At 44.5% G+C, this 16,473-nt stretch overlaps 1 protein-coding gene across 1 annotated transcript in view; it reads left to right on the top strand.

Moving 5' to 3' along the window:
* LOC137417140 (dynamin-1) overlaps positions 1-16,473 on the top strand; it is a 209,613-nt gene that overhangs the window by 24,062 nt on the left and 169,078 nt on the right. Inside the window, exons 3-8 of the mRNA XM_078774835.1 lie at positions 95-168; positions 4,996-5,145; positions 10,396-10,599; positions 12,258-12,356; positions 13,564-13,724; positions 14,467-14,609. Of these exons, the coding sequence (XP_078630961.1) occupies positions 95-168; positions 4,996-5,145; positions 10,396-10,599; positions 12,258-12,356; positions 13,564-13,724; positions 14,467-14,609 (831 nt within the window). The remainder of the gene's footprint in view (positions 1-94; positions 169-4,995; positions 5,146-10,395; positions 10,600-12,257; positions 12,357-13,563; positions 13,725-14,466; positions 14,610-16,473) is intronic.

The raw sequence follows: 16,473 nt of genomic DNA, 5'->3' as shown, positions 1-16,473 counted from the left end.
TGAAGCAAGGAAAATTTTCAATCATAGCAATTCGAAGTTTGAAATTGTATTTATTTGTTATGTTTACATTTATACCATTTCTTGTACTCCCAAGGGACTTCCTGCCGCGTGGTTCTGGCATCGTTACTCGTCGTCCCCTCATCCTGCAGCTTGTCACGGCCGATACTGGTCAGTTCCCTTCCCAATAAAATACCAGTTTTTATTTTCCTTGGCAATGTTATGTCATATTTGATATATACTCAAAGGCAAAAGTTATTGTGACACACAAACAACAAACAGAATCAGTGTTAAACTTTTACTGCCGCGAATGAAATGTTATTACATGGAAAGACAAATGTTTCAAGGTATGGTAACAATCAACAGTCCATAAGAACAGCGCACCTGGCATATGCAAATGAGCCACAAAACAAGAGGGGGTTCACAAGCAAGTTCACACGGTCAGTAGCGAGTGTGTCCATCTTGTGCTTTGATGCAGGCCTGGCACCTTCGCCTCATTGAGGCCACTAAACTTCGATGAAAGTCCTGGGGAAGATCATTCCATATCCGAGGAAGGATTTGGCGGAGTTCCTTCAGCGTTGTTGGAGGATTCAGATGACGTCGTAAACATCGCTCCATTTCATCCCAGATGTGTTCACTGGGTGACAAATCAGGGGATTTTGTGGGCCAGGGTAACACATTAACATTGTTCTGATTAAGATACTGCTGTACAACTCGAGTAACGTGTGGTCTGGCGTTATCGTGTTGAAACGTCACTCCAGGGCCGTTCTGTTGCAAAAACGGTAAAGTGGCCATTTGCAAAATCTCGTCTCGGTACCTCACAGCATTCAAGTTCCCCTCAATCACAATCATTGGCGTCCTTGCTGCAGCTGTTATCCCACCCCAGATCATATCGCCCCCACCTCCAAAACGATCCCCTTCCAGAACACATGGCCTGATTTAACGTTCACCTGTGCGCCTGCAGACACTTGTCCTACCGTCAGCTCGGTGAAGAAGGAAACGTGACTCATAGGTGAAGAGAACTCTTCTCCACTAATGTGCTCCCCATTGCAAGTGTTGTCTGCTCCACTGGAGACGTCGATGTTCTGGCGTCAGAATTGGCCGTCGGGCTGGGCGTCTTGCACGGATGCCGTAGACGCGTAGATGTCGTCGAACTGTTCTCGCAGATACACCTCTGTTGCCAGGTATGGTACGGGCTGTAAGGGTTGCTGGCTGGAACCTGTGTCGGAGGTGCGTGGTTCGAATCCATCAGTCTTGACGTGGGGTCGTCACTGGTGGGCGGCCACTACGGGGACGGTCTATAACTTGATTGTTTTGCTGAAAACGTCGCCATAAGTGCCAAATGGTGTTTCAATGGACGTTGAATCGACGAGCAACATCACGCTGCGAGGTACCAGACTGAAGCATACCTATAGCTCTCCATCTGTCATTTTCCCCGAGGCGTGGCATGTCGAACTTGTTCCAGAACGATGAATAGAGGTGTTTTTCTGACTTCTGCACTTCTTAAGACTGCATTGAGTGGAAATGATAAGCGTCTGGTTGTCTGACCTTTTAAAGTGAACATTGCTGGCCATTTTTCTCGAATATGTCATGCTTCTTGCAAATTTCGTGCAATTCGAACAACAACTGCTTGGTTGCCTTTCTTCGACCATTTTAACAGACTTTCTCTGGTTCAAATCCAAAAATTCATTCACAAGATTACCAATGAAAAAATTCCATGTCACAATAACTTTTGCCTCTGAGTATAGTTATTGAACCATTTAAGGAGTCACAAACCATGAGTCATTTAAACTAGATGTACAACTGAAGAATTGCAGTTCAAGGTTGATGTGTGTTTTTTGTTGTAGAACATGTGAAAATAGTTGATTGCCAATATTTTGTGCAATGATATTGGTCTACCTTGAGCAAGAAGTGACCAACGATGGTCAACGCATTCTAGGAAAGGATATAAAAGTCTATACCACATCCATAGGACATCTGAGTGTGTGTAGCTGGGGAATGCATGTTGAACTAGAAAACCCAGGCGAATTCTGGTATCCCAGAAAACCAAGGCCATGATTTTGCTGGCAGAGCCTTTTTTTCTGAACTTCTTATGGGTTGGAGAATTTGGGTGCTTCCATTGCATGGATTCCATCTTTGACTCGGGGACCCAGTGATGAATCCAGGTCTCATCTGTCACAAGTCAGGACATAAAGTTGGCTGGATTGGGTCATGCAGGTAGAGGAGCTCACAAATTCAGGCGATCCTTTGGTGACGATCCAGACTGCTGAGGTTTCGAGGAACCCATCTATAAGAAACCTTGGATATTCCCAAATGTTCATGGATGATGGTCACCACACTTCCATGTGAAATGCCAACCCCGGGTGCTTATTTATTCGACCTTGATATGCCAGTCATCCATAATCAAGTTCTTATTTCAGGCTACAAATGCCTCGTCAGTGGCATCTGAAGGCCATCCTGACCGGGAGTCATCCTCGAGGCTCTCATGCCCACGCTTGAACTTTTTGGCCCAACTTGTTATTGTAACATACAGACTTGGCATTTAATATGGAATTTTTTTTTCTTTCTTGACTTGGGTTTACTTTCTTAACTCAGGATATTAATCTGGTGAGTTTCTTTTACACTTTGGTGATTTATTTGTTAAAAGAACCATGTCACTGATTGTCTGTCACAGCAAGAAGTCAACAACAGGATTATATCACAGGTGGCGTGGCAAAATGTACGGACAGGTGCATTTGACGATTGGCTGCACAGTCGGGTATACAAGGGTTGTTGCATTCTGTATTAGTGGAAAACGACTGCTGCACGTCTACAAAAGTTATTGCCGCTTCCTCTGGAGATGGTCCGTCAACTCGACAATGCTGTTTGTCATGGAGTGGTGGCTTTACGAAATTACGGCATGAAAGAGCGTGCTATTGCTCGGCAGTATGGCATCACTCAAGGTCAGGTGTCAAAGATCCTGAAACGAAATGCTCAGAGGGGTGTCCCTTCTCCAATCCCGAGGCCAGGACGTCCCCGCAGAACCACAAGGAGGGATGATCGCCAGCTGCACCGGTTAGTCCGCAATGGCCGTACCAAGTCAGCTAATCGGCTTCGGGCTGAATGGCAGCAACTGACAAATGTGCCTGTATCCAGAAGGCTAGTCAACCAACGACTGGTTCAAGCAGGCTATCGTGCCAGGCATCCCCTGAGAAAGCCACACCTGACCAGACAACACCGCCAGCGCCGATTGCAGTGGGCCAGAGAGCACCGTCAATGGCAGCCAGGACACTGGAATCACGTGATCTTCAGTGACGAGTCTAGATTTCTGGTCTATCGTCAAGATGGCCGCATCCGAGTGCGCAGACAAGTGCATGAAGCCTACAACAAAGATTGTATAGTGCCAAGAGTCCAAGCTGGAGGTGGTGGGGTGACCGTTTGGGCTGCTTTTCATGCAGGGGGCAAAACTGACCTGGTTGTTCTGAATGGAAACCTGAACCAGTTCAAGTACAGGGCCATTCTGTAAGAAACATTGCTTCCATTTGCTCGCGCAGCCTTTCGAGGAAACTTTGTCTTCCAAGATGACAATGCACGGCCTCATCGTGCTCGCGTGATCCAACACTTTCTTGCTGACCGTGGTGTAGAGCATATGGAGTGGCCTGCCATGTCCCCGGATATGAATATGAAATAAATTTGGCTAATGTGTTCCCTGTTTGTCGTTAAAGGCGGCAAAAAGGGTTGGCGTCAGGAAGGGCATCCGGCCGTAAAACATTGCTTCAAAAAGGGGACCGAAAAACAACAACAACCACGGTTCCCGAAAAAGGCCAACCCCCGCTTGCAGGGAAAAATGGCCTCTAAAGGTGGTTATTAATGTGCAAAATAAAGAGATACTTCTGGAAAACGTACAGAAGTTTAACACTGTACTGTCCATGAATTGAGTTCGATATCAGTTTACATCACTTTCAAGGATCAATTTATTTGTTTCGAAATGTCAAATGTGGTTTTTGTTTCTTTTAAAGGTCACATTAACAAAATCTAGAATAATTTCAACATAATTCCAATGAACTTTTGGTTCTAAGACATCTTGAAAAGTAAGTTCACCCCCACCAAAAAAAATTCCATATTAAATGCCAAGTCTGTATGAAGGAGAATCTGTGCCATATACTCCTGCCATGCATAAATTCATTTCTGTTGCTGTGAAACCTTCCTTGGTTAAGAATTTGATGACTCATGGATGATCGTTTTAAGGCCATTTTCCCCGCTAGAGCGGGGGTTAGCCTTGCGGGCCCCATGACAATCATGGTTCCCTGTTTGAGGCAATGTTTTTATGGCCGGATGCCCTTCCTGACGCCAACCTTTGGTCACGCTCTTACGATGCGCAGGGATACGGTGTACCTATTCTAAATCGGGGTTCACACCTGATCATTCATCCCAGCAAGCTGGTACTCAATTTGCCGACCTCGGAAGGATGACAGGCTGAGTCAACCCCCCTGGCGTTAATTCAGCGATCGACCGGGATTCGAACCCAGGATCCTAGGATCCCAAGCCGGCACCCTAACCGCTAAGCCAACACCAGGCTAGTGTCAATTTGATGACACTCAGATGCTCAATATTTCAGAAATCTGTAATTTTCTCAAATGCCATACTTGAAAGTTTCACTCTGAAACAGGAAAATATATTACATGAGTCAAATTAACTGAAACAAATACACAAGCATTCCACCTTGTGTTACCAAAAAATTACAATGCTGCTATTTGCTTTTACCCCTGAATTGAGAAATGTCTTGACCGCCCCTCTTACTAACCTTTTGTATTCTGTACGCCCCTTTGAGTATCTCGTGCAGGTTATCTACAGGAGTTCTGGTTATTTTAATACATTTGGCTTTTTAGGTGATGATCATGAAACCCACCTTCTCTGCATTTGTTCCAAAACTTGCAAAAGTGTTGTCATTGTAATCATAGTCCCTTACTGGCTAATGTCTGAAGCTAATCTTTTGTTTTCTTTCCTCTTGACCCTCAGAATGTGCTGAATTCTTGCACTGCAAGGGAAACATTTTCACAGATTTTGATGAAATACGACAAGAGATTGAGGCCGAGACGGACCGACTCACAGGCTCCAACAAGGGCATCTCCAACATTCCAATCAACTTGCGTGTGCACTCCCCACATGGTCAGCCCACCCTTATTAGTACTGACCTTAATAATGAACACATATATTTGAACATAGGACTGGCCTAAACCTATTTTGACTGCATTACATTACCAAAAGCACTGCACTACATCACCAAAAGTATGCGGACACCCCTTCTAATTAGTGGATTCGACTATTTCAGCCACTCCCATTGCTGACAGGTATATATAATCAAGCACATAGACAAACATTAGCAGTAGAATGGGCTGTACTGAAGAGCTCAGTGACTTTCAACGTGCAACGGTCATAGGATGCCACCTTTCCAACAAGTCAGTTTGTCAAATTTCTGCCCTGCTAGAGCTGCCCTGGTAAACTAAGTGCTGTTATTGTGAAGTGGAAACGTCTAGGAGCAACAACAGCTCAGTCGTGAAGTGGTAGGCCACACAAGCTCACAGAATGGGACCACCGAGTGCTGAAGCGCGTAGCGCATAAAAATAGTCTGTCCTTGGTTGTAACACTCGCTACCGAGTTCCAAACTGCCTCTGGAAGCAACGTCAGCACAACAACAGTTCATCAGGAGCTTCAAGAAATGGGTTTCCATGGCCGATCAGCCGCACACAAGCCGAAGATCACCATGTGCAACGCCAAGCATCGGCTGGAGTGGTGTAAAGCTTGCCGTCATTGGACTCTGGAGCAGTGGAAACGCATTCTCTGGAGTGATGAATCGCGCTTCACCATCTGGCAGTCCGATGGACGAATCTGGGTTTGGCGGATGCCAGGAAACGCTACCTGCCCGAATGCATAGTGCCAACTGTAAAGTTTGGTGGAGGAGGAATAGTGGTGTGGGGCTGCTTTTCATGGTTCAGGCTAGGCCCCTTAATTCCAGCGAAGGGAAATCTTAATGCTACAGCGTGCAATGACGTTCTACACGGTTGTGTGCTTCCAAATTTGTGGCAACAGTTTGGGGAAGGCCCTTTCCTGTTTCAGCATGACAACGCCCCCGTGCACAAAGCGTGGTCCAGTCAGAAATGGTTTGTCGAGATCGAACACATTTTGGATGAATTGGAACGCTGACTGTGAGCCAGGCCTAAGCGCCCAACATCATTGCCTGACCTCACTAATGCTCTTGTGGCTGAATGGAAGCAAATCCCCGCAGCAATGTTCCAACATCTAGTAGAAAGCCTTCCCAGAAGAGTGGAAGCTGTTATAGCAGCAAAGGGGGGACCAACTCCTCATTCCAAAATCATGGGCATTAATATGGTGTGTGATGTTCGGACGTCCACATACTTTTGGTCATTTAGTGTGTATATATATATATATATATATATATATATATATATATATATATATATATATATATATATATATATATACATACATATACATATACATACATACATACATAGTCGGACCCCGCTATTCGCGGTTCCGCATATTCGCTGTTGATAAAACGCGACCTGTTTCTCTATTTGCAGAAAAATATCCTGCGTATTTGCAGGTTTTTTTTTTTTTTCTATTCGTGGCTGTGTTCCGTGAAATCGTGGGGTTTTTTTTTTTCCCCCGATTTGCTGCCTTGTTGCACGAATTTGTGGTTTTTCAGGGGCGCAAAAAATAAAATTATACGAGCCGCTAGCTTGACACATTTATAAAACTCATCTTTTACCAGCCATGCAAAAAGGAGCTGGACTTAGTCAAAAAACATCTTATATGAGCTGCGAGTATGAACTGCTTCGTCATTCACTGCTGTGTGCTTTGCGTTTTCATGGCTTTTGCGGCCGTGAATTTTAGCCGCACAATAATCGAGAGCTTCGAGGGGTGTTCCACCAGCTGCATAACACGTCATCCACGCGAGTTACTGTATCAGAATGAAATCAGAATGAAATGAAAACACTCCACAGTATTTATTAGTGCAATTTGCTGTCTCCCTTTTCTCCATTGAAACTGACATGGCATGCATTCACGGATTTTCATCTGCATTCACTGGATTTGCCTTGCCATTTCTGGGATTATCACCGACATTCGCGGGATTTGCCTCGCCATTTGCAGGATTATCGCCGACAATCACACCTTTTGTTTCTCAATTTCTGGGACTTTCATTGCCCTATGCGGAATACTGTCGACATTCTTGGGATTTGCCTCACCATTCACGGATTTTGCCTTGCCATTCGAGGTTTGGTCTACTGTATTCCCGGATTTTCTTGACTCGGGAATCTATTCCCCTTTTTTCCATTGAAACGCCCAACTATTCGCGGTTTCGCAATTCGCGGCATTTTCCAGGAAGGTATCCCGTGTGAATAGCGGGGTCCCACGATTTATGCACTGTGGAAACCCGATATTCGTGGTTCATAAAATGTAACCTGCTTCTCCATTCGTGGCCCTGTGCTTCATATATTCACGGTTTTTTACGGCCTAAAAACCATCCCCCCCCCCCCCCCCCAAGTCAACCGCATGCCACAGTTCTAAAACCATCTTTGACAGCCACACATAAACACAAAACAGCTCTAACAAACCATCTCCCACCAGCATCCTGAGGTGCTGAAGGTGACCCATGCCAATGTCGTGGGCATCTTCCTGCTACCCACGACCACCTCCATGATCCAACCACTTGACCAAGGGGTGATTTCAACATTTAAAACTTGTTACTCTCGACGCACCTTCTGTCGCATATTGGATGCTTTTGATTTTGCCTCCGAAATTCCCATCGGGAAATGTTGGAAGGACTTCAACATTGCCCACTGTATCAGTGCCATCAAGGACTCTCTCAACGAAGTCAAAACCTCCACCATCAATGCTTGCTGGAAATATCTATGGCCACAGGCAGTCAACAACTTCAGAGGCTTTCAGGACACTGAGGAAGGGAGGCGGAAAAACGTCGGGTTTCCACAGAAGGTGGGAGGGGAAGACTTTGACGACATTGAGCCTGGAGGAATTGGAAGAGCTGATGTCCTCCTCCACCATGTGAGGCAAAGTTGGAGGCCATCATTAAGGCTTCCATGGAGGAAGAGGATGGTAGTGAAGAAGATGAAGAGATGGTGAAGCCCAATTTGACCATCAAGTTCCTGACTTGAGGTGCTGCATGATATGATGTCAGTATCTGACAGGTTGCAAGATGCCGACCTAGTGATGGAGTGGTACCTCCGGTTCAAGAGGGGGTTGGATGGTGTTTTGCTGCTGTACAATGAGCTGCACAGAAACCTGCAGCACTCAGCGAAACAGGTCGTGATGACCGGCGCCCTCACGCGCATCCCCTTCGGTGCACAACTTGGCAACCTCACTTGCGTCCTCTTCAGAGGAGTCCATTGAGTACAATGGATTCTAAATCATCATCATCATCAAAAGTTGTACCATATCCTCAGTAAAAATTGGAAACAGTACCTGCTGTTGTTGGTGCTCTTTCATTTGTAAGCATTTTAATGAAACTATAATCACGTGCATTCGTGTTTGTAAAATTTACCCTTATGAATCACAAACTGCCGGGAACCCATCTCCCTCTTTCCCATTGAAACAATGACCCGGCATTTGCAAATTCGACATTTACTGCATTTTTCAGGAATGTATCCCCCGTGAATGTTGGGGTTCTACAGTGCACATACACAATTGAAACGGTTTGCCATCCTGCTCTACTTGCCAAGCTCACTGCCCGTGGTATACAAAGCAGCCTTCTTACCTGGCTTTCTGGCTTATTCCGTGTGCACAGTCAATGTGGTGTTATGAATGGAACCCTCATCACTTCCGGTCGAGGCTGGGGTGCCTGAAGCCAGTGTCCTGGACCCAGTTCTGTTCCTAATCTACATAAACGCCCCCTCTGATGCTCTGGACAACCTTTTTTATTTTTGGACTTTTTTTTGCAGATGACCACATTATGTCAGGTAGTACTTGCATCCCACTGACAAGGAGGCAGCTTTTATGTCACTTTGTGCTGATCTGCAAATTATTTCATGTTGGTCTGATACATGGAACCTGCCTTTCAATCCAAGCAAACGATCTCATTTTGTTGCTCCTGAAGGATCCTCAAACAAACCCACCTATTTCCATGGTCAGCCACTGGACAAGGTTTAGTCTATTGAATGTCTACACTTCACCACCCTGCCATGACCTAGCCAACCACAACTGGCCGTAAAAGCCAGCAGTGTGTTCAGATTTGGGCACCATAATATTTGGCAAGCGCTAGTTAGCTGCTTGGTAACTGAACACAACCCTGCTGTAGACAGCAATCTTTGTCATTCCAAGTCATTCCTTGACATGAGAACAAGTCAAAGCCGATGAAGCTTTTCTTCATGGCTCAATGTAGTACTGCCATCTCATATGTTGGTGCTCTCATGCCGCGTCTTTCCTGGAAGCTGAAGTTCTCAACATTACTGGCATCTCCCACAATGATGCTGAAGCACACGGGCTGGTGCACTCGCATCATAGACACGTCGGTTGTCTCCGTCTTTAACCACCTCTGCTCCGGTCTTGCTCCATCTGCTCTGAGTCCCCAATCCTCCCCATCAACCCCATTCTTCCAGTAACCTCCTCTTGCTTAAACTCCCAAAGTCCAGACTTGCTACACACTCTTTTGGTCCTCTTTTCACCTGTTTGTGCAACTGTCTTTCTGAGGCTGTTCAATCCCGCTCTACCCTCCAGGGCTTCAAGCAGGTGTTGAACCACCATCTCATGTCACCCCCCCTCCATTCGTACCCGCAATCATTTCTACCTCATTAACCCTGCTTAACCTAATCCAACCCTCTTATTTGCAGGTTAGTATGTTTACTTGGCTCCCTGTCTTTAGGGGGGAGGGGGAGCAGGAGCGGGTTCATGAGCTTTAACTTCATCATAGGAAAAACAATCTTGCCCCTCCTTACTTCCTTGGCCCCCTACTTAGCAATATATGGCAAATGCATGGTTTCAGAATAACCAGCAGAGACCTGAAGTCTTGGGAGCAAGCATTTTGCCCATGGGAATTGTTGAACAATCATAGTACAAGACAGGAATCTATCAATGAGCTTTTACAGTTATTTTATGGTGATGGAACTTATGGAGAAGAGGAGATTATTTATGGAGGAAGAATGGGAGAGAACATTTTATACATTAATGGCAGGGTGTTTGTTATTGTTATTGGAATCTGCAAGTTTGCAAACCCACCTGCAGAGATAGTTTTGAATCCTTTTTATAGGACACTAATGTTTATCTCTCTCTCTCTCTCTCTCTCTCTCTCTCTCTCTGTCTCTGTCTGTCTCTGTCTCTCTGTCTCTGTCTCTGTCTCTGTCTCTGTCTCTGTCTCTCTCTGTTTCATTCCCTTACACACAGTGCTAAATTTGACTCTGATTGATCTTCCGGGTATCACGAAAGTGCCTGTGGGTGACCAACCTGCGGACATCGAAGCCTTGATCCGAGAGATGATCTTGCAGTTCGTCTTACAAGATAACTGCCTGATTCTTGCCGTATCTCCTGCCAACACAGACCTGGCTAACTCTGATGCTCTAAAACTGGCCAAAGAAGTCGATCCACAAGGTATACCAAACGGTTCAACTCCGCCATGAAAGTAGAAAATGGTTGACCTTTTTTGTGTGCCGTTGTTGGTTTTTTTCAGCCATTTTGTTCTTTTGGAGGTGGGGATGCAGTGTTTGTTTCTCTCAACTATTTTAGTCTTATTTATTTTCTTCAAATCTATTTTTGATTTTTGTTGGCTTTTTATGAAACATTTGACAGGATGAGTCTGTTGTTCAAAATGCATAGAATTACGTTTGGAAAAATAACACGTTTGATATGTAATGGGTACGGGACACAGTAAGGAGAACAATAATACCTAGAAAGCATGGGGAAATGCAAAGCCCGTCTGCGTCCTCTTTGAATTCAGACTTCTTCTTCCATATTCTAAACATGACAAAAATAGCTGAAAAATATACAAAAAACGACGATTCCAGGTGACCATGACCTTTTGACCTCAAAAGCAAAAGGCTTCAGTTTCCCAATATGCAAACCCTGCTCAAATTTCAAGTCAGTTGAATGAAAATGGATGATTTTATGCAACCTTGACCTTTGATCTTTAAAACAAAAAAAATCAGCTACTTGCTTTTAATAGGTGAACAAATTCAGTGACCCAATATGCAAATTCTTAAAATTTCATCTCAATTGGATGAAAATTTATGATTTTAGGTGACACTGACCTTTGACCTTTTGACAATTATTAATTTGTCTTGTCCGTATTTTCATAATAAAGATTTGTTGAAAAATTGATGACAATAGATGAAATGGTAAAACGTTACAGCCCGAACAGACAGACACACACACACAGACGGACATACAGAGGTGATTGCAAAACCCCGTCTGTGCGGGGGACGAGCTAAAGATGTGGCAGAGAATCCCGGTCAACGTGCTTGACCTCAACTGAATGGTTTCTAATGCATATCCTTGGTCTATTCTTGCGCGGAAAGACTCAGGCAGGGACACCAGAAGAACAGAAGTGATGTGTTGTTTTTTGGTGTGTGGTCTTCCATGTGGTGAAGCATTGGGAGGCACGACGTATGTTGGGTGGAAACTCTAATGAGCTTTGCAGCAGACTTGCCCTTCAGATCCCTTTCCGCCCTGCAGACCCTTCTCCACCAGTTTGGCATGTCTTATCTGGTATGCCTGGCCTCTCCCTGGGTCTCCACTGTGGCGAAAATGCCTGCCAACACAGAGGAAAATTACGTTACCGTGCTAACTTGCGAACCAGTGATGGGATTTTGACCAAACTTGGACCAAATATAAAAGTATATATTATGATGAGACGATGAACTGATTAGATTTCTGTATCAAAGGTCAAAGGTCAGATGTCATGCCAGTTAAAAATCTGATGCTTGAGAACAGCTGAAGGGATTTTAATCAAACTTGGTACAAGTATGTATAATGTAATAATGCGGGCGGAAGCATATCGGTCGACGTCGCAATGTCGAAGAGTGCCGTTCTAGTTTTTATTTTTAGTTTTTTCATTTTTATACCGAAGCATACCCGACTTGTATCAGAAAAGTGTTAATTCATCAACAACGTTGTCGCAAAAAAACCGGACAACGGGACTCTTTGTATCGAGGACTCCCTGTATTCAAATCTTTATCATCTGAAGGAACTTTGTAATTGGTCACTGCATTTTCTTCCCCACTTGTCTCTCCCATGGTTCTGTGTTGAAAAAGGGCTTCGCACCATTGGAGTCATCACTAAACTGGACCTAATGGATGAAGGCACCGATGCCCAAGACATCCTAGAGAACAAGACGCTTCCCTTGCGCCGTGGTAAATGATAACGTCTTGTGTTCTTCACCTCCTCCACCGAATGTGGAAGCAGGTTATGTTTACTGGTGTTATTGTACTCAAACTTAACTTGAAGTTGTGATTTTTTTCTTTCTCACAAATTGTTTTTATGATAGTCTTTCTAACATGAGTGGAAAGCTGCTCATCTTCACATTTGAATGTAATGAATAGAAATCACCACCATTCCCCCTAAAAATGACTTTAACAAAAAATGAAATACAAATAAATGATGTACGTATTTATACAACTCAAGTAGGCCATTATGATGTTAGTTTCTTCCCCTCCACTGCCAAACTCTGGAACTCTACCTTCTCATGAATTTCCAAACACTTATGACCTTCCCCTTTTCAAAAAGCAGCTTTTTTTTTTTTTTTTACTTCCTCAAAAGCTCTGACTATTGTCTCTTTCTTCACTTTTCTATCAATGCAGTTCTTTTATTTAAGGCCTAGCCCCGATGAGGACTATACATTCTGTGACTGCAGCCTTCAACATTTAAAAAAAAAAAAAAATACAGTGGCCTGCGAAAGTATTCACCCCCCCCCCCCCCCCCCCATCCCCACCTCAAGTTTTCACATTTTGATGCCACCTGATTGCTTTTGATGCTTATTTCAAGTCTTCACAAACTACTCCAAAGAAATAAAGCTAAAAAGAACGCAGATAAAATGTAAATAAGTTAGATTAACAGAGAAAACTAGAATGGCACTTGGTCAATAGCATACTTCCGCCAGGCTGAATAGTTCAAGTTTTGTATACCCCTGACGGGCCAGATCTGGATTTGGAACTGAATCAAAATATAAACGGCTTGTTCCTGTCGCATAACCAACTTATCCACCTGGTTTTCTCATAAGTCGTCCACCCACAACTTTCATATATGTGTAAATATGCTATATATCGTTTTTTCCCTATCACTTGATTGTGAAAAATCACATCCATGTATCGTCGGCCATTATCAATCTTGCAGTGTTAGTATGAGAAGCTCCTGAGGTTTTTCTCGAAGAGTCAATAGCTCAGTGGGCTGTCGCTGCATTCGCAATGAGGTCCTTGGGTTTGAGTGTGTCTTGCGTTGTAAGGATTTTTTGTCATGAGCCACATGCAGGAATGTATTCCTGTTTATATTTATATATATATATATATTAATTGTATGTTTATCCTTTATATGTATATGAATAATTTTTTTTGTGTACCACAGGCTATGTCGGTGTAGTAAATCGCAGTCAGAAGGACATTGATGGACGGAAGGACATCAAAGCTGCGTTGGCCTCAGAGCGGAAGTTTTTCCTGTCTCATCCCAGTTACCGACACGTGGCAGAACGTATGGGTACACCATACCTACAAAAAGTCTTAAACCAGGTCTGTGTATTCATTTTGCCTCCCCAACGTGCCGTGAGTGCACGCCATTCCGTGCTGTTTTTTCATGATGTTAGTGAAAGGCGGGGCGGGGGAGGAATGAGATTTTGTGATGAAATGTGGGAGTTTGGAGTCATATACACATTAGGAAAACATAAACTGAAGAATTGTTGAACCTCCCCACCCCCACCCATGACATTTTTATTTTTTGTCCCAATTGCTAACTTTTCTCTCTCTCTCTCTCTCTCTCTCTCTCTCTCTCTCTCTCACTCTCTCTCTCTCTCTCTCTCTATCTCTATCTCTATCTCTATCTCTTTCCCTTTCTCCTTTCTCCTTTCTCCTTTCTCCTTTCTCCTTTCTCCTTTCTCTTTTTTTTACTCCTATCTTATCCCAACATATCCTCTGTTGCTCTCATCCTTTCCCTTCATTTTCCCAACCAACCCTCCTCCCCTGACCCAAAAAACGCCGCAACTTTGAAATATATGCATTATTTTGCGCATGCTGTAACGGTAGACAGTCTCTGAACATCCTTGGAATACTTTTGATGACTTACTGTGTCCTTTACGAAGAAAAGAGAATATGCATGTTATTTCCAGCACCCTGAACAGTGACAAAAGGTAGCTGTCATGATGTAAATATTGCATCACATCATATTTTCACCACAAATCCAGCAGTAGTTCCACAATTATAACTAAGTATTTGTTCATAAAACCCAATGAGAAATGGTCTCATTTGTGTTTTGCAGCAATTGACGAACCATATCCGTGACACTCTGCCGGCTCTACGGAACAAGCTACAAAGCCAACTGCTGGGCCTTGAGAAGGAGGTAGAAGAATACAAGCATTTCCGTCCTGATGACCCAACACGCCAGACAAAGGCTTTATTGCAGTAAGTTTATCATAAATTTGGACATGCCAAACTTTCTTCATTAGGCTTCCAAGCAATGAATTGCTTGGAAAGCCTATTGTTCCTGATAGTTTGGTATTGTTACAGCCGTCTGGCCATCCCAGTTGCCTGGCACGAATCCCAGGGAACCACGTCAAAGCTATTGCAGTGGCCAACTGCTTTGGTCATCCCAGGCCAGATCGCATGTCTATCCACCACGCCACCTTGCTGATTGGGCCAACCGACTGAGTCTGTTGATGTGCCGTGCTGATTTGGTGCTGTATGTGTGATCTCAAACAACAACCGAGCGGTGTCGCTAGCTGCACTGCACGGCCGTGTTATGGGCATTCATCATACTTATCAAATTCATCCTTTAACAGGCATGCGCAATTGCAACCACGATCGGAACCACCCACTTTAACATGGAGACCAAGTGGTTTTAAAATGTAATCGGAAACACGGAGGCAGGAATACAATGAGAAGCAAACAACCATCAGCAATAAACACCCATTAACCTTATGTGCCCACAAATCAATGGACAACCAGGATCCTTGCTTATCTAACTTAAGGCCTCAGTCATTCCACAAGAGATAGACAATAGCGAGGGATGGACAAGACAGAAATACCCTGGCTGCACTTGACAGGACACATCTGGACCTTAATGAATCACGAGCAGGAGAGATCCAATGTCCTTGCCACAGTCTGTTTGCAGCATGAGAAGAGAAGAGAAGAGAAGAGAAGAGAAGAGTAGAGTAGATTGGGCGTAGCTGGATGGGTGGGGCGTGGCGGAGAGCACAGCTATAGTGAAGGGTCCCCACCCCCCCCCCCCCCCCCCCCAGAAAAAATCCCCCATGTGGTTTGCAACTGCTTCTAAAAGTTCTGCCCCCACCCAAATCGATAATGCATTCGGCTCCTCCCCTCTTGGTTGCTATTGACCTGTGGCCCAGTTTTATGGGTCAAGGCATCACCACCTACTTGTCGCACCAATGCTCCTAAGGGTTGTTGTGGTGGTCGCGCATTTCCTGGCCAAACTTGTGCCTGATTTTCTGACAACTCTTTCTAACTCTGAATGCAGCTTATCCACCACTTTATGTCTAACTTCTTTGGAAAGTTCCTCGATCTTCATGTTAGCCTTGTTGGTTGAACACGTGAGTTGCATCTTAATACTCCTTCGATAAGTGGGGGAGCTTAATTTTTAAGTTAAACCACTGATTACATACAGGTGAGACCCATTGCTCTTATTTTATAACCTTTCAAACACATTATTTGCTCCTGCAGTGATTTAGGGTTAACAAGCGTTACGCCGAGGTCCCCCGTCAGTGAAGTGATGTGAGTTGACAAAGTGGAAGACGCAAGGCGGCCATCTTGGATTTTGACGGGGCGACCCAATTTTCGATAGCATTCTTCCTTATGCCTAGATACACCCACACACCAGATTAGAAGTTGGTACTTCGCTTATTTTTCAAGATATTCTGCTCACAAGGTTCAGATATATATATGGTGGCGGCCATCTTGGATTTTGACGTGGCGACCCAATTTTCAAAAGCGTTCTTCCTTCTGCCTAGATACACCCACACACCAGATTACAAATTGGTACTTCGCTTATTTTTCAAGATATTCCGCTCAAGTTTCAGACATACATGGTGGTGGCCATCTTGGATTTTGACGTGGGTTGCACCCACACACCAAACTAGAATTCGGTCCTTCGCTTACGTACGCACGCATGCCCGCATGCACACACACACACACATACACACACACACACACACACACGCACAGACGGACGGACGGATGGACGCACGCACGGACGGACGCACGCACGGACGGACGCACGCACGGACGAACGCACACAGACGGAGGGGAAAAC

This window comes from Myxine glutinosa, chromosome 3 (assembly GCF_964187855.1).
Source record: "Myxine glutinosa chromosome 3, kmMyxGlut1.1, whole genome shotgun sequence".
Taxonomy (NCBI): Eukaryota; Metazoa; Chordata; class Myxini; order Myxiniformes; family Myxinidae; genus Myxine; species Myxine glutinosa.
This window is presented reverse-complemented; position numbering and strand designations above follow the sequence as displayed.